Source organism: Polypterus senegalus, chromosome 4 (assembly GCF_016835505.1).
Source record: "Polypterus senegalus isolate Bchr_013 chromosome 4, ASM1683550v1, whole genome shotgun sequence".
Taxonomy (NCBI): domain Eukaryota; kingdom Metazoa; phylum Chordata; class Cladistia; order Polypteriformes; family Polypteridae; genus Polypterus; species Polypterus senegalus.
In genome coordinates this window covers 71133703-71152995 of record NC_053157.1, presented here as the reverse complement: position 1 = coordinate 71152995, position 19293 = coordinate 71133703, and the positions used below count along the sequence as shown (strand labels likewise).

At 36.9% G+C, this 19293-nt stretch overlaps 1 protein-coding gene across 1 annotated transcript in view; it reads right to left on the bottom strand.

Annotated features, from left to right (window-relative positions):
• Window positions 1-6588: 6588 nt before the first annotated feature.
• Window positions 6589-19293, bottom strand: part of LOC120527436 (prostate androgen-regulated mucin-like protein 1 homolog) — a 32935-nt gene continuing 20230 nt past the window's right edge. The window contains exons 3-4 of the mRNA XM_039750847.1: window positions 18861-18939; window positions 6589-7340 (exon numbers count right to left, since the gene is read on the bottom strand). Coding sequence (XP_039606781.1) covers window positions 7256-7340; window positions 18861-18939 — 164 coding nt within the window. The 3' untranslated portion in view covers window positions 6589-7255. The remainder of the gene's footprint in view (window positions 7341-18860; window positions 18940-19293) is intronic.

Sequence of the window (19293 nt, the reverse complement as noted above, 5' to 3'; positions counted from 1 at the left end):
GAGAAATCACGTGTACATAAGTATTCACAGCCTTTGCCATGAAGCTCCAAATTGAGCTCAGGTGCATCCTGTTTCCCCTGATCATCCTTGAGATGTTTCTGCAGCTTCATTGGAGTCCACCTGTGGTAAATTCAGTTGATTGGACATGATTTGGAAAGACACACACCTGTCTATATAAGGTCCCACAGTTGACAGTTCATGTCAGAGCACAAACCAAGCATGAAGTCAAAGGAATTGTCTGTAGACCTCCGAGACAGGATTGTCTTGAGGCACAAATCTGGGGAAGATTACAGAAAAAGTTCTGCTGCTTTGAAGGTCCCAATGAGCACAGTGGCTTCCATCATACGTAAGTGGAAGAAGTTCGAAACCACCAGGACTCTTCCTAGAGCTGGCCGGCCATCTAAACTGAGTGATCGGGAGAGAAGGGCCTTAGTCAGGGAGGTGACCAAGAACCTGATGGTCACTCCAGAGCTCCAGAGATTCTCTGTGAAGAGAGGAGAAACTTACAGTAGGTCATCCATTTCTGCAGCAATCCACCAATCAGGCCTGTATGGTAGAGTGGCCAGACAGAAGCCACTCCTTAGTAAAAGGCACATGGCAGCCCGCCTGGAGTTTACCAAAAGGCACCTGAAGGACTCTCAGACCATGAGAAACAAAATTCTCTGGTCTGATGAGACAAAGATTGAACTCTTTGGTGTGAATGCCAGGCGTCACGTTTGGAAGAAACCAGGCACCGCTCATCACCAGGTCAATACCATCCCTACAGTGAAGCATGGTGGTGGCAGCATCATGCTGTGGGGATGTTTTTCAGCGGCAGGAACTGGGAGACTAGTCAGGATAAAGGGAAAGATGACTGCAGCAATGTACAGAGACATCCTGGATGAAAACCTGCTCCAGAGCGCTCTTGACCTCAGACTGGGGCGACGGTTCATCTTTCAGCAGGACAACGACCCTAAGCACACAGCCAAGATATCAAAGGAGTGGCTTCAGGACAACTCTGTGAATGTCCTTGAGTGTCCCAGCCAGAGCCCAGACTTGAATCCGATTGAACATCTCTGGAGAGATCTTAACATGGCTGTGCACTGACGTTTCCCATCCAGCCTGATGGAGCTTGAGAGGTGCTGCAAAGAGGAATGGGAGAAACTGGCCAAGGATAGGTGTGCCAAGCTTGTGGCATCATATTCAAAAAGACTTGAGGCTGTAATTGCTGCCAAAGGTGCATCGCCAAAGTATTGAGCAAAGGCTGTGAATACTTATGTACATGTGATTTCTCAGTTTTTTTATTTTTAATAAATTTGCAAAAACCTCAAGTAAACATTGGTCACGTTGTCATTATGGGGTGTTGTGTGTAGAATTCTGAGGAAAAAAATGAATTTAATCCATTTTGGAATAAGGCTGTAACATAACAAAATGCGGAAAAAGTGATGCGCTGTGAATACTTTCCGGATGCACTGTATTTCAAGGGCAGCAATAATTAGTTGATGCTACTCAATGACTGCCTAAATTCTTACAACCCTCCTGTGAATATACCTAAATTTACTTAAATCTGCTTAGTTGTAGCTATTACAGTGTTCTGTTATAGATGTTATAAAGACAAATACTAGACATTCTGCCTCAGTAATGTTATGTATAAATGAATAAGTGAGGTTTCAACAATGTTTCCAATTTCTGATGACAGTATATAGTATGTTTAAATATGATCCACACATTTCTTTTAGGACAGCATGGTGTCTCAAGGGTTAATTAACATATTGCCTCATGGATTCTACTGATTTTGAGACCTGTGCCCATTTGCTAGCTGTATGGAGTTTGCATGTTCTCCCTTTTTCTGTATGGGATTTTCTCCAGGCACTCCAAAACAATTTTAAAATTGGTCTCCAATGAGTGTTTATGTGTGTGAGTGACTCCTGTCATGGAGTGGCACTGAATCTAGGGCTGGTTCCTGCTGTCTTCCTAGTGCCGGACGGGCTGTGGCCTTCACAACCTAATTGTAATAGGATTTTAATTATTTTATGTAGCTTGCTATAGGCTGACATTTTCTCTGTCTGCTAGTGTGATACCAATCTATGCAATGTGAGTCTATTCTGTTGTTAGGTTATGTGACCACAAACCGACACCACTGAGCCCCAACTTCACACACTCCCATGTTTAAAAAATAAAGGATTTTAATTTACCAAATGTGCAAAAGCCACTCAACCATAATACAGAGTATCTTCTTTCTCTCCTACTGCTCCTCATGTTGCATGTCTCTCGCTGCCTTCAAACTATGACTCCCCAAGGTGAGATGGCAGACTCCTGTTAAGCTGCACTCAGGAATGCTTCCAGTGACTTATTGTTATCTCTTGGAAGCACTTCTGGACAATGGGGATATCAATGAGTTCCTCACCTGACAGTACCATTTGACAGCACCAAGGGAACCCAACAGGACTACACCTCCGGAGTCCAGCTCCCATATACCACTCTAGGTATCTAAACCTTGGGAGAACCACTGCCACCTGTTATGTGGGGGACCACTCCTGGCCTTGAAATTCCAATGGTCCATCCTTTATATGCCTCTGGCCAGACAAGAAGTTGTTTTTCCAGTCCAGCCAATATGCCCGTCTGTCCTTCAAGGCAATTACAGTTTGTTAGTGGAAGGCTGTAGTTATTGTAGTTATCTTTTATTTTAAGTTTTCTAATTTGATTGCAAATATTTATTGTTTGTTTCCATAGTAAAAGACATCAGCTGATTAATTTTCCTGATCTCGGAGTTATTTCTTGTCCACTGGTTAGTTGTTATGGCCCACCCACTTTGCAACTCTGGCCTTTGTTCCGAGTCACAGAAAGCTTTCTTTTGCCAAGCCAGTGTTTGAACTGTTCTCATGTGAATTGCTCAAATCTGCTGTGGGAAATACTTGTGTTTGATGAAGACTTCTGTGTTTGTTTTATTTTATTGCTGCATTCTATAGTATCTCGCACCATTTCTTCTCAAGTAGGTAAAAATCTCATTGAACAAGTAAGATCACACAGATCATTTACATATTAAGCATTAAACAATATCACTCTCTTCCTCTCTGCCTGCAGCCATACCACATGTACTTCAGAACAGGTCATCCACCTGAAGCTAAACATGTTCAGGCCCAGCTAGTACTTGGATGAGAGACCATCTAGGAAAACCTTTGGTTGATGCTGGAAAAGGTGTTGGTTAGGCCAGTAATGAATGCTTACACTATGGTCTGTGTGTGGATCCCAGTGGGATGGCACTGTCCTTCAAATGAGATGTAAAACTAAGGTTGGTCTCTCTGTGTTCATAAAAGATCCCTGGGCATCCTTTTTAAAGAGTGGGGAATTTTCCTGATGTCTTGGCCTAATTGTCCATCACGGCCTGGTCATTCTGGCCCCCTAATCATCCCCTGTCCCTAACAGGTTCTCTCATCCCTTCGCTGCTAATGTGTGATGAGTGTAATGGTGGTGGTGGTGGTGGAAGTGGCTTACCACTCTCTATTTAAAGCACTTTCAGTAGTGAGAAAAGCTCTATATAAATGTGATGTCATCTTCTTCCACATCTTCTTCTCCTCTCTCTCTATATGAAAACATATGTGTATCTATAACATTAACCCCAGCACACAACCAGACGTATACTCTAGTGTTAAAAAGCTTGGAATCACCCTGAAACTTTCATGTTTTAGATAGAAGTTAATACTTTTCTAATCAAGGTACCATTACATTGATTTAAAAATATAGCCAAGGTATTACTGAGATTGCAAAAGGTTATTATTGCTTGATATGAGTGATTTAAAATTTATTATTCACATCTGCTCGCAAAGCCTCATTTTCAGAAGCCATTACTCCAGTGTATTACTGGTAAACTTGCTTTGCTCATCCTGTTTAAAAGATTAATTTATTATTAGTGAAGCCTTTGTAATTGTGTTAGCACAGCTGAAGCTTGTTGTTCAGTTCAATAAAAGGAAACTGAATTGTCTTTCCATTGGTTCTGAGATGCTTGCACTCCTAAGGTTCTGGATTTAAAAATGACCAAAGCGAAAAAGGCTTCTCAGGAAACATGTACGTCTATTTTCATTTTGGGAAAATAAGGCTTATTCTATGCAACAGATTGCCCAGAAACTGAAGATTTCATACAAGGGTGTTTATTACTGTCTTGAGAGAAGAGGGCAAACTGAAACTAACCAGAAAAAGAGGAGCAGTACATCAGAGTCACAGTTGGTTGCTTTCCTACATAGTATATACCAAAAAGCATGTGAAACATCATCATCTGAAACAGTGAAAAGACAACTCTGGGATACTGAACTTAAGCAGAGTTTCAAGGAAAATTGCATATATCAAATTGGCAAATAACAAGAAAATGTTAATAAGGACAAACATTTTAAACTACCCAGAATGCTAGTGCTCTTTTGCCCATTTTTAACTTTTTCTTTTCATTAATTTCTGATATGTTGAAGACAACAATAGTATTTTCCATTGTGGCCTATAGGGTGCATTCCAGTACCCCATAGCACAGACACGTCCTGAGTTCAAGTTAAAGGTTTATTTACACAAATACCTTAAAAAAGCCCTTGATAGTAACATAAACACAAGTATTCTTCTCCTTTTTCCCTCTCTTTCCACTCCTCCAGGCGAGCTTTGTCCACCTTCCAACTGACTCCAACTTGCCTGGATGAGGTTGAGTGGCTTCTTTTATCTATGACTCTGAAGCACTTCTGGTACTAGGGCATGGCCTGTTGGAAGTGCTTCAGGATAAAACTGAAGTCTCACAAGGTAAGGATCGTGTATCCCTGCATCACACTCTGATGGCACTCACGAGTCATGATAAGGATGCCCCATGGGACTACAGCTCCCAGCATGCCTTGTGGGTGTCCATACAGGTAGTGTTGCCCAGGGATGCTGCCACTTAGTATGTTGGGAGAGTATAAAACCCTGACATGTTGTCTTCCCCCTTTCCTTCCATCATGCTGACCTCCTGGCCAGGTAAGGAACTTCAGATCATCCCTGCTGGGAATCCAACAGTCACACCTGCATATTGGCATCCTTTATCGATCTAACAAGGGCAGAGAACATCCTGTCCATTTTTATGCCCACTCACTGACATGTCTTACTATCCAGGTAGTGGCTTGGAATCCATTCTGACAGGGACACCAGCCCATGAATACTGTCCATCACTGCATGTACTATTTAAGGAAGCAGCCAAATGAGAACCTATAAAGGGTTGTCTGTTCAGGTAAGGTAAATTCAGGTTTTGAACAACTCTTAATTAATGTCATGTAGCTTAATTGTGTTATTATTTTACCTTGCCTTGTCCATCTCATTGGTGTCTTCAGTACAAATGCATGGCTTGAGGCAATTTGCATATTGTTAACTAACTTGTGTCATTATTTTTCTGCAGCTAATAAGGTATAATCATCTATTTAAAATATATTGTATAGCAGCGGGAGACTACTAATAAATAAGGACAATGTGTGTCGTGGGTCTAACAATGGCACACTGGTAACAATATTGCCTACATTTCCATCCCATCTGACCCAACTACTAAAATAATGTATCTGAATTACTTTATATACTTTGCTCTAAAATGCCAGTTCATCTTTTGAGAACAGCTAGTGATCTGAGTAATGTGCTTGCATAAAATTAAAACAAAGTGGCATATTTTTATATTAGTGGGATATAGCACAAGACACTAGTTTATATTCCATATTATCCCAAATGTATCTTGTATATGTATGTAATTCCTTCTGGTTTGTAAATGTTCCTACATAACAAAATTATTGGTGTTAAATTAACTCTTATATTAATAACCACTGTTTTCATATGTGGAATTTTACTGTAACTCTTATACTAAAACTACAAGAACTACTGCTCCTACACTTTTAATTCTAACCCTGATAATGTTGTTGTACCTTCAACTTTTCTTTTTTTTTTTGGTCAAACATTTTTGTGAGCGAGAGATGAAAGTTTTTTTTTATTGAGTCAAACAGATGGTCGGAAATAAAGCGGTAATCAGAATAAATGGGAGGCAGAGACTGAGAAATTTAAAGAGAGGCAGAAATCAAAAGTATGAGTTCAAGTGTTTGTCAGACAACAGACATTTCCTTAACTTATTTTCACTGTGTTAATTAAACACATTTCCGTTATACACATGCAGTTGTATTACATTTTCAGAATAAAATAGGAAAACAAATCACCTAACCATGTATTAAATACAAAACCTGGACACTCGGTCAGTGCATAGTGAATAATCTGACTCCAGCTACATTTAACTGTAAAAGTAACACCCTTATGTTTATAATTAAGGAAGAAGAAACGTGTTAATAGACACATATCTCAACAAGGGCAATTTTAACAGAGTTCAGTTTAAGCTAGTTATAGTCTCACATGTCATAGTTTTTTGAGTCCATGCTTCTCCAACTTTTGTTGCAATGCAATGCTATTGGAGGCTGAAATAATTTTATACAGTATGTAAAAGTGTAAAATATAATTTAGTCACAAATATTATTTCATATACTTTACTCACTATAGTGCAGTGACTGAGCAAATAAGGCAGGACTGTACAAACTCTCATGAGCCTATACGGAAAGGATTAGTGGACAAAAAACATATAGATATTTCCTGTTTATTTTGCACAATAAGAATTTTTGGATGTACAGAACTGATTTTCATATGTCATATTGATTATTTTTGCAGTGTTTATTTAAAAGCTGAGGCTGCAATAAAATTCAAAATCACAAAAAACACTGTAAACTAGAAATCAGATGACCAAATCTAAAAATGCAGTTTAAAAATAAGAAGCAGACATAATTTGTGGGTTTTACATATGTCTACCAAACATTTATTTTGAACATTTTTGATTTATTCTCCATTTTTTTATCATTACATATTCAGTACTCTTTACACATAAAAGTGCATGTTCAGTGCCTAAAAGATCAATTCAATGCACTTTTCAAAGAGTAAGATACAGGACTAACCAGTATTGTTTATTAATATACTGTATATTACAGAAAGCCTTTAATATAAAGTGCATTTAGGTTTAAAACTAAAATCTCTATATTTGGCATTATAAAATATACAAAATAAAAAAACTTTGTATTCCAACATTTTAGTACAATGTTCACAATATACTTTTTTTGTTAAATAAAACAAAAGCTTTAATCAATTTCCACACCTAATTTTAATTAAACTACTTAGCCTGTTTACATACCAATCAAATCAACAAGGCATTTACAGCTAATTTACAAAGGAAATGTTGTTGAGTGCCACATCTTCATCATGAATTATCAAAGACGGGGTTGTTGAAATTCCCAACAGATCCATAGTCACCATCATCCAAAAGCCGTCCATATGATGGCCTCCTACAAAACAGAATGTATTTTAATGTTATCTTTAATGGTGCTTCTTAAGATCATCATTTTCTGTTTTCGTAGAATAGCTAAAAGCTGATACTCGGTACGTAAAAGTATAACATATACCTTTCACTCTACAACAACAACATTTATTTATATAGCACATTTTACAAATACAAATAATGTAGCTCAAAGTGCTTTATATGACGAAAAAAAAGAGAAAAGACAAAGTAAGAATTAGAATAAGACAACACTAATTAACATTAGCCGATGGCCAGGGGGGACAGAAAAAACTCCAAACGGCTGGAGAGAAAAAATAAAAAATGCAGGGGTTACAGACCATGAGACAGCCCAGTCCCATCTGGGCACCTTCTAAAGCCTCTTTCAATGGTCTTGTCTAAGCATTATGCTGTTAAACTTTAGATCAAAGCCCTTAGTTTTGTGCTTTTGCTGGTTTGCTGGAATTCAACAAAAGAATAGTTTTATGTTCCACATGAAGTGTTTTGTGGTTTATAGCCTTTATTTTAATACTAAATTAATTTATTAAACTGAAATATGAAAATTGAAAATCTAAATTTTAACACATCCATCCATCCATTATCCAACCCGCTATAACCTAACTACAGGGTCATGAAGGTCTGCTGGAGCCAATCCCAGCCAATACAGGGCACAAGGCAGGAAACAAACCCCAGGCACACACACTAGGAGACAATTTAGAGTTTCCAATGCACCTAGCCTGCATGTTTTTGGACTGTGGGAGGAAACCGGAGTATCCGGAGGAAACCCACGCAGACACGGGAAGAACATGTAAACTCCATGCAGGGAGGACCCGGGAAGCGAACCCAGGTCTCCTAACTGTGAGGCAGCAGTGCTACCACTGCCCGCTAAAATTTTATGTATTATATCTTTTATTCTATGTATTTGTTTGCAAGGTTGCTGCCTTTTTGTTTCTCTAATTTCATGGGTGCTGCCATTTTATAAGCATGGTTCCTTTGACATTGTGTAGTTCCTAGGCGCATGACATCATGGTGGCCATTATGTGTAAGACGGCTTTCCCTTTCATTTAATTAAATAAAAGAATCTTGCAAAGGACTAAGCTATCAACCAAATAAACAAATATTTAGTGTTACTCTTTGTTTTGTAGAAAAACAGGTTTGATCTTGGGTAATGACCTCTGCATTTTATTTCATTTTGTCTTACTGATTAGTTGGCAGAAAGATCAGAGGCCATTTTTTTAAGACAAATACATGCATGTCCCAACCGTATTTCAACTGGTTGCATGCACCGAATAACATTTTGAATAAATAGCATCATTGTTTTTCAAACATTTATTAACAGTTGACTAAATTATAAGGTCAGTATATTTCCCAGAAAAGATGAAATCAAATATTTATAATTTAATCAAGTAATCAGACAAGGTAGAATATTCTTGGTGCATTATAATAAATTATTAAGCAAAAAGATTATAATTTGAAATAGAAACAAATTACTGTTTTAATTAGAAAACAAATCCACTAAAAAAGGTTCACCACTACACACACTCTATCATAGCAAACATTAATATTTCAAAAACTAATCAAGGATTTTAGATGTACATTATCCAATATGCTTTAGGATGAAAATATTTTTATAGAGTTAATCAGTAAAGGTTTGTGCTTTAAAAAGGGTACTGGAAGTACAGTAACTGCACTAGAAAAGACACTGGAAAGATCAAAAAAGCTTTATAAGAAAAATAAGTTGCCTTTTTTATTTCAGTCTAACATAAAATTTACCAGAAAGTTCATTTAAGTAGAATCTTTAGTCGTCTAAGACATGTTAGAATGATTTAATTCACAGACACTCGTGTGTATATACAATATAAGCATTTTGGGTCACCATTTTACCATGCATGCATGTATTTGGGATGCGGGAGGAAATCAAGAATATGGCGACATATTGGAACCAGCTGGTACTTACTTCAAATATGTGATTTACAAAATGGCATTTACTTTATGTGATTTGGGGGTCCAAAATAAAAAAGGTAAGACACACACACATGCACTACACTTATAGGTCTCTGCCTCTGCCAGTATAACAAATTAAGCAATGTCTGCAGTGTGTGAATACTTAAAAGCTGTTCAAAAGTCTAGTGTGGGTGAGACTGCAGAAGAAATGAGAAAGTGTCACTTTTAATTATGATAAGGCAGGACCTTCCATAAATATAGCATTAATGAATCCAAAGTTCACTACATTAATGAGACATGAAAAGAAAATCATGAAAGTTTATCTGCTGGTGCATCAAAAGCTGTTAAGAATCTTGAGTATGTGACCAGAAAGCAATTGGCCACATCAAAATGCACATTTTAAGCAATCAAAACCAACACTTTACCTCAGTACTGATACCAAAATAATACCAAAGCAAATAACAGGTAACTGTGTATTTTTCACACAATAAAATACAAATTTTATGTTTTCTTCTATTGACAAAACTAAATATTGACTGCAGTAACAGAACTGTGGTGTATTTAATTTGTTTTAAATATTGTAAAAATCACAGACAGACAGGGAAGAACAACATGGCTACACATGCTGGGGACTGAAATCACTGATGAGCCTTTATTCACATGCTGGGCTTGCACTGCACTCTTCTGGCCATTGGAGATGCTTTATGTGGTGCTGAGCACTCCAGACCCACCAATCCTGGTACTTTAACCCAACGCCCAATTAAGACTGTGAGGGACATCTTTTTCATTTTAGTTGCTTCCCAACCTGACTCTTTCTTGAGCAGTCTGTCTACCACTTTAGCGTCATAGCATGTTGCTCCTGCCGCTCTTCCTTTGTACTCACACATACTGCTCACACACAACACGCTATTCTACCCCTGCTATGCCAGTGTTGCAGTCCAGAAAATTCTTAACGTCTCCGTCAATAGCTTTTTGACTCCTCCTAGATAGGTTGTCTCCATTCATGAATCTTCCACCAACCGTCTCCGGACTCTTGTGCCCCTTCCACTTTTCTCCACCAGTTCCATCTCCTCTCTGCCCTCCAGAGTTCACTGTGATGCTTCATTTGCATAACCCACCACTCCTTCTGAAAGCAGTGCAGCTACATGACCCTTTGAAATGCCAAGCTAGTCATTACAATATGTTCAGTGTCTAAAATATTTTAAGATAAGAATGTTTCAAAGAAATAAGCAAACTACAGTTGGAAAATCTTTCCTGGCACCTTAAACTTAAATATCGAACAAAACATAAAGTACATAATAAAAATTATTAGTGAAATGCGCATTAGCTAAAACAACATCTGCAATGCATAAGACTGCATAATTTAGTCTGGCGTTTTGCATCGCACTTTACAGAATCACAATGATTAGGCTTTCTGTTCATTGGGAAACATTCTTTGTGAACTCACATTGTGTGAAAATGCTGCACTTGTTAACCCATAAAAATAATGTTAATGTTTTCTTATTTTTACTATAAATACCACTTCACACCTGCTTGAGTTTTGAGTCCCTGGAAGACATCAAATGAACAAGAGATAAATTCATGGATATGCTGAGTCCTTTGGCTAGACAAGCCTTGTAACAACCATTTCTAAATAGGCACTGTAATATCTTCAGGTTCAAGTTTTTAATTTGCTTTGTCACTCTTGTACTCATTGGGGCAGCTGAAGGGCTCTAATGACTGTAATTCCACCACCACACCTGGGGTTGGTGCGGTGTCTTAACATCTTTCTCTCTTTCTCCCTCTGCAGAGTGGATGACTGATGGCTAGAACACCTCTGATGTCCGTCCACCTGGACCCACCTCTTCCTGCCAGGAGGACTGAAATGTCGGAAACTTCACTATCTTTGGTAGTTCTGTTTGAACTCATGTCTGCAGTGACAGCTCTGCAATAATTGTGTGTTTTCTCTTTTTTGTTCTGCTGCATCCAATTATATGGGGTGGTTGTCTTGGCACCCCAACTCTTTGTTGTTGTCCTGTCTTTCTTTTACAGCTTTAATAGCAAATTATTCCAATATGTCACTTTGACTGCCCTGTTTACCAACAAGTTGGGGATGACTAATTAGTATTATTAACCATTTCAGTGTTTTTTTTTTTTTTTTTTGGTAACTGAATTGATTACTTACTGTATGTAAAAAAATCCCAGCTAAGATGATTTGGTTTTCAGCAGTCACAGAGACACAACACTGCTTGCAGGGAATCAGTACGGTCTCTATGCCTTTTTTGAAACACACAGAACTTTTCAATAAAGGCAGTTTTAAGCAATTTTAGTCTTATTTTCATGTAGTTAAGATTACCAAATTATACATAGTACCATTTCAAAAATTTAGTAGTTCAGTGCTTTTTAATTACCGGTATACTGCACAACAGTCTAAGCAACAGGTAAGATATTTGATTTTGTACAGTTATGTAAATGTGAGAGGTTTTTTTAAGTAAAACTTTTAATAAGTTATGTTTTTAATGTTTCATTAATTATGACTTTTTAAAAATGGCTTATATGGGTGAAGGGCAATTGTAGCCACTGCACCACAATTGAAAGTGCATATATATGTTGGTTTGATTAATTGCAGTGGCTTTTGTGCATGTGAGTGGTGGTGGGATTGTCGAGTATTTATAAATTTCACTTTTTCACAGGAGGGCTTGAAAAGACATCATGATGTTACTGTGTGGAAAAGAAAAACTTTCATTATATTTGTAAGTGTTTTTTCTTTTTTAATGTTGAAGTATTTAATGCTGAATTTCCTCTTGGGATTAATAATCTCTCTCTTTCTCTCTCTCTCTCTCTCTCTCTCTCTCTCTCTCTCTCTCTCTCTCTCTCTCTATCTATCTATCTATCTATCTATCTATCTATCTATCTATCTATTTAACAAAACATGGTCACAATCTTTGGGTAGAAGATGAGATGACAGGTTCAGGTTAACAAAATATGGCTCCTGCCAGTGTTGTTAGGTTCATTCAGCATGACAGGATAAGGAGATCTATAGTCTGGGAGTACCTTGGAGTATAACTGCTTGTCTGAAAAAGGAGGAGTTAGTTTGTGTGGTCTGGACATCTAACTAAAATACCCTGTGGACAATTCTCAAAAAAGTAAAATGTTTTTTCTGGTTGTGTCCAAAAGAATGTTATGTCATTAATATCTTTGACGTTATCAGAGTGGCAGACACTGAACATATCAACTACAAATCTAAACCAAAAGACTAGCCATGGTCAAATGATTCTGCAAACATTTGTAAAAAAAGGGCCAGATAAGAACTGTGGTTAAGAAACCTACTGTTCATCATGGAACTAATTACTGCATCGACTTATTACAACATTGCTACAAAAAGCACCCACAGCAAAAGGCATGATGCAATCTCTGAAATATATAAATATGAAATAAAAAAAAAGAAAACAGACAGCTACAAAAATTTGCATACACACTAAATTATGACACTTATAAGATCTTCAGCTCATTTCAAAAGCTTATTTCATTCTCACTGGTTCTTGGTTCAACAAGCTGTTACATTGGCCCTTTATTAACAGTTTCAGAATTACCTTTGTCAGTACTCTGAATTTTGAATATCACATCTGTACAAACGTCATGATACCTTTTAACGAATGAGTAAAACCCTATTTTCCCTCCATCAATACTCTATCAAGCATTCATCACTCTTGTTCTGTTTTCTGTCTCACATTTCAATTGTTTTCATTGGTTAAAGTACCAATCTGCAGCAAGGTCAAAAGCTGGTATGAGTGACCAAGCACATTTAGCTTATCTCCCCTTATTAAATACTTGGTTATTCAAAACTCTTGCTGACTTAAAGAGACTTTGATATCAGTAAGCCACATTAATTGTCACTGTTAGTTGCATCTTATTAAATTGATTCCACTTACAGTTCCACAAGCCCGTTTTGCATCTCTTAGTAATCACTCACGTGACTCCTCTTCTCTGAAACTCTCTCCCCAAATGTCTTCCTAAAATGTCCATTGGTGGACTCATTAAATCCTCACCTATTCTCTGTTGCATTTAAATCTGTTTGATCTGTAACTATACTCTTATTATATTTTTCTATAAAAACTGTACTAATCTTTATACTACCATTCCGTCATCTCAGGTTGTTCATCTGTTCCACTCTACTACTCTATTGTTCTTCAAATATGTTCATATTGTGAGACTTCTGAACTCTTTGAGACCCTCCCAACGGGATGACACCCAGAAACATGCAGAAACACAATGGGACAACATGTAGAAGCTGAGTCTGTTGAGGATTGCTTGTCCGTCACTGAGGTAACCGCAGATTTACAGCACAAAAGGAACAACTATAAACTGACCGCTGCCAAGCGTAAAGCGCTGATCACCCAATGGGTGATGCAGGGTACATTATAACTTGGCCACTGACCTGGCCTTCACACTGCTTGTTTGCTGTGTCTGTGTAGAGTAGAATGGTAGTTCCTGTTACAATAAATAACCTTGCTGTTCATGTTTTGAGTTAAATAAAGCTGGTTTTGCTAAGGTACTGAGACTCAGCCTCGCCTTTGGGGTGCAAGACACCAACTCATGTGTCACAATATTAAGAATATAACGTTAATGTGCATTGGAAGGCTCCTGTAAAAACTGTATTTTTCCTAAATAAGTGTCATCATGTACTGTATGAATAAAAATATTCAAGTTAAACTAAATAAAGCACAAATCCATTACATTCCGTTTGAATAGTACACATGGGGCCCCATGCATAACGCCGTGCGTAGAATTCACACTAAAACGTGGCATACAGACAAAAGTGGAAATGTGCATATGCACAAAAAATCCAGATGCATAAATATGTGCGTACGTCATGTTCCACACACTTCTCCTTTACAAATCCCAACGAACATAAAATTTAATGTATGTGCACGCGCCTACAGCCCCACCCCGACTACAAGAATTTTGCATATTTTAATATTCAAATCAATATAAATATCACCTTCTGTTCAGTGTCTAGTTAAAAAACTAATGGAAAAGGCATGTGAAAAAAATTTTGAATGCGAAGTGGAGCAAGGTAAAGCATACTATTTGTTGGCTTACGCAGTGGTATAAGCAACAAAAGTGTGGCAGAGACACTTAAAAGTTCAAGTTCTGAAAGTTGCACAGTGCCTGAAAGAAAAAGGAAGTGGTCAGATATTATAGTCGATGTGAAAATGAGAGTTGCAGCCCACTGTCTGTTTATTTTGTTTCAGCCAATATTATAAAAGCTGACCCTCATGCGATGCTCAGGTGGTGATGGTGCTGCTGTGCCAAGCACGTCTTTGGGCGCTGGATGCAAACACACCTGTGCCTCGGAAACCACTGGGAGGCCATCTGGCTGTATGTTGACGGACGCTGTTCTGAAGTCACAGTATCCATTATTGCATTTTGTGAGAGATGTGGCCAATGAACTAAGGAATATAAGGGCTGTACTATGTGATATTGACCACAAATTAAATGAATTGGTTACAAAATAAATGCTGTATCTAATTACATTCTACTAATTGCAATAAAACAAAGTTGTAACACTGTCCAGCTTGGTTGATAATTTGGTCAGGGTCATGTTCACTATACTGTAGTGCAACTCAGTAACAGAACTGTTACAAGTACATCCTTGCACATTGTGAGGCACTTTCTGTGCACTATAGAGCAGCACATTAATAAAGTGGAGATGTTTTATATTTACACAATCTAATTCATTCTCTGAAGGTGCCTTTATAGTGTAGGGATGGCATATTGCCCTTTTATGTTTTCCAGTTCAACCACAGTGTAAGGAAATCTTATCTATCTGGATGATAACCAGATAATACCATCCTATACAGCTGGCATGGCGCAACTCAGTGATGTTTGTGAAATAAGCGATCGTCAGCAAGTTTACGTTGAAAAGCTCCTGTAGCCAAAACCCTTAAAGTGGGTAGAACTTGCAAAGAAGCAGGTAGAGCACAATTCCTCAAAGTCTGCCTTTGTAAAGCTGGCCCCAGTTCAGCACACAGCTCCAAAAGGATAGTTTTTGGTAATCAAAGTCTACTTCGAAGCCAGTCATCATCATCTATAAATGCATGCTCTCTTATAATTCTTCCATTTGCAATGTCTTCTAACAATGTTAAAGCAGCAATGGTAGTAGGAATAGTTTGACCATTCCGTGCACCATTATATTGTTATAGAATGATTACAATCAAGTACATTAAATTTATAAACGATATGCAATTAATTTCGGTACTTTAGATAAAACCTGTATCATAGACGTGAATCTAAAAAAGAAAAGCAGACCACAGAAACAGTAGAACTACTTTGATGCTGGGTACTGCTAGTTTGCAAAACTGAGCAAAATAATGCGTACACAAGGTGGGACCCTGTCGTGAAAATGTGCGTGGCTTTATGCCAAGTTTAGTTTTTATACATCTCAAAAGTGAGCATAGAAACGGGCGTATGTAATATTTTTGTGCGTATGCACTGTTTATACATGAGGCTCCAGGAGATTCCTTAGCAAAATCTAAAAAGCTAACTACATTAAGGACTGAGACATAAAATATCCACCAAAGGATAACACACTGTAAACTTTTATATTGCCACATCTACAAATAAAGTCATGTGAGGCCTCCTGAGAGTGTTGTGTAAACAAGACGGTAAAATAAAAACAGACCTTGTCAAACTGGCTCAAAATAAAAAATAAACCACAAAAAACTGAATCTTTGGCTCAAAAAACCTTAAAATACACAAATATACTAGCATAAGTATTTAATATTACATAGGAATTAGATTAAATAGTCTTGGGAATTTTATGTTCTGCTGTTTCTGGGTTTTCAGTAATTACATACAGATTACTTTTAAGCATAATGTGTATTTATTATGATAGATGTTTGTCTGTTTATATTTTTTAAATTATAATTGTGATTTTTGGGCAGCATGGTGGGTGCAGTGGTAGTGCTGCTGTCTTGCAATAAAGAGACCAGAGTTAATGTCCCAGATCCTCCTAGCATGGAGTTTGTATGTTCTCCCAGTGTCTGAGTGACTTTCCTTCTGCTGTGCAAAGACATGCAGGTTAGGTGAATTGGCGATACTAAACTGGTTGTTGTGTGTGTGTGGGTTTGCCCTGGACTGTCACCCTGTTCCAGGTTTGTTCTTGCCTTGCACCCTATGTTACTGTAGGTGGGATAGGTTCCAGAAACTACCACAGCCCTGGTCTGGATTAAGCAGATTAGTACATTTGCCAATTTTGCATATTTTGAAAACTGCCAACAAGACATCTATTGTTGACGAATACATGCAAGAAATGAAAGATATTAACATCAGTGAATTGTAATGACCTTGAATCAGTGCCCTCCACTGCCTAATAATTCTGGTCCCCTAATAATCTCCTGTCTCTAATTGGCTATCTCTCTTACCATTTCACCACCTAAAACATACATCACTCTTTTATTTCTTTTGTGATTTATGTGATTCATAATTATTTAATATACTGTAAACTATCAAATCAAGTCAAATTACCTTAGAAAATGAAATTTTGTGGAATTCTCACCATAATTGTTTCCTGACATTCCAATTCATTTCCAATTCCATTTCTGTATAGCTGCATGCCATTCTAATTCTAATTCCAATTCCAACAAGTGAACTGAAATTTACCATGCATTCTCAATTCAATACATGAATGGCCTCAACCCTGATGAATTAAATATCCATATTTTATTTTAATGATAATTGTTTCAATTGTAATATTTTCTAATATTAAAATCCATGTTTAAGGAAAAATTGTTATTTTATTGGATGATAATTTTATATGTGGAACCTGAAAGTTCTGTGCATCTTACTGGATCAGCAGTCAAGGCAATACAAAATTCTGATGTTTTCTCTCTGTAAATGGGACAGCCACGACAGGTACCTTACATTAGGTTCAGAAGGAATGACCAGCTAGAAAAAAGGTACAGCTAGTGCAAAAATCATCATTTGACAGAGCTTGGTGGATCCTGATAAAGTGCTGATACTACCACTTCATATTAAGCTTGATTTGGTGAAGCAGTTTGTCAAAACCCTATCAGAAGATGGAGCCTGTTTTATGTACTTGTGACAAACGTTTCCAGTTTTGTGTGAGGCCAAATTGAAAGAAGGCATTTTTGATGGACTTTACATTAGAAAACTGATTTTTCATACAGAACTTGATGGTTTAGGTATCATTTAAACAAGGAACTTCTAAGTTTTTAGGTAACAATAAAATCTAAATTATAACGAAAAATGATTCGGTTAAGTTTAATTTTGTGTGAGGCCAAATTGAAAAAAGGCATTTTTGATGGACTTTACATTAGAAAACTGATTTTTCATACATAACTTGATGGTTTAGGTATCATTTAAACAAGGAACTTCTAAGTTTTTAGGTAACAATAAAATCTAAATTATAACGAAAAATGTTTTGGTTAAGTTTAAGGAATTGGGTTGTCTCATGAGTCTCAAAGTTTACTTTTGGGATTCTCCATTGAAATTTTTCCCTCAAGATCTTGGAGTGGTGAGTGAAAAGCTGGGAGAAATATTCCACTAGGTCAGACTTGATTGGCTGAGTGGTATCATGTGAAATAGCTTAATGCGCATATAATTGGTCTGTGCATTTCCTCGCCGACTAAAACATTACCGTAAAGACTACAAAAGCTGCGTCAGCTAAAATTGAAGCGCCCAGTCAGGTTTTAAATCATAACCTTCTGTTTTGGCTGTAAGTCTGGGTCCGTGGTCTGCCCGTTAGTGTCCTCTGCACTAGGTTATCAAGGACATAGAAAGAAGGTGTCAGGGTCATTGGGATGACAGTATGCAGGCGAACTACTGCAGAATGATTCATAGTGAGGCATCAAAAAAAGTGTACAAATGATGTGCCACCAAACAAAGCTTTGGAGAAAAGTGAATATAAGTCAGTGAATACAAAGTATGTATTGTTGTTTTCTTTACATATATATTTTGTAAAAAATATTGACTAAATGTTTTCAAGCCTGTGTTGGCTGGGATTGGCTCCAGCAGACCCCCGTGACCCTGTAGTTAGGATATAGCGGGTTGGATAATGGATGGATGGATGGATGTTTTCGTGTTAAATTGATTTATAATAATATTGCACATGAATAAATTATGTAACATGCTAAATTTTAATTAAATTGCCTTTCAATTGTGTACTTAAATGTAAAATGATGGAAACATTCTAATTAAATGTTTTATTATGTTCATGAATGCAAATAAAAATAACTATTCACAATTAAAACAATTATTTGTGAATTTAATTTTGCAGACCTGTGTTATAAGAGCTGCTCAGAGTTATTGGATACAGACCCATGACTTTACGGACATAATACAGTAGTTTTAAAAAAGTCTATTGTAATTACACAGTATAAAATTTAGTTTTAGTTTAGTTTTGTTTATAATCTGTGTTTTATCTATTGTTCATTATCCTTCAGTGTTTAGAAAGGTGTCTACAAATAAATAAAATGTATTATTATTAGCAGTAGTAGTAGTTATTATTTAAATACAATACATAAAACATTCTGCTTTGATGAAATAAGGAATCAACAAGCATATAGATTTGAAGTATTCTTACCTTATTTTTAAGTAATATGCTATTCCAAATATCAGAATTATGATTACAATGCATCCAAAGACTACACCAGCAACACTGCCTGTGAAAGCAAAACAAAGATAAACCTGACATTAACACCAGGTCTATTAATAGTACCCACAATTGCACTTTGCACTTTAAATATACATACCTTTCGATGTAAGACTGTAACCGGAGGTCAAATTCTATTACAGTTAAACTTCAAGAAGCCAGTTACAATTTAAACAGATTATATTCCAAGTTACCAACTGCAGTGTTCAGACACTTCAATCAACTGAAAAGCTAGTATGCAACAATTTTGTAATGTGTAAATTAAGTTCATTTCATTTAAAGTATAACAGAAATGCTGGAATTTAAAATAATTCAAAGGTTAGAGAGGAGAAAAAAATCTAATTTATTTTATAAAGATAATTCT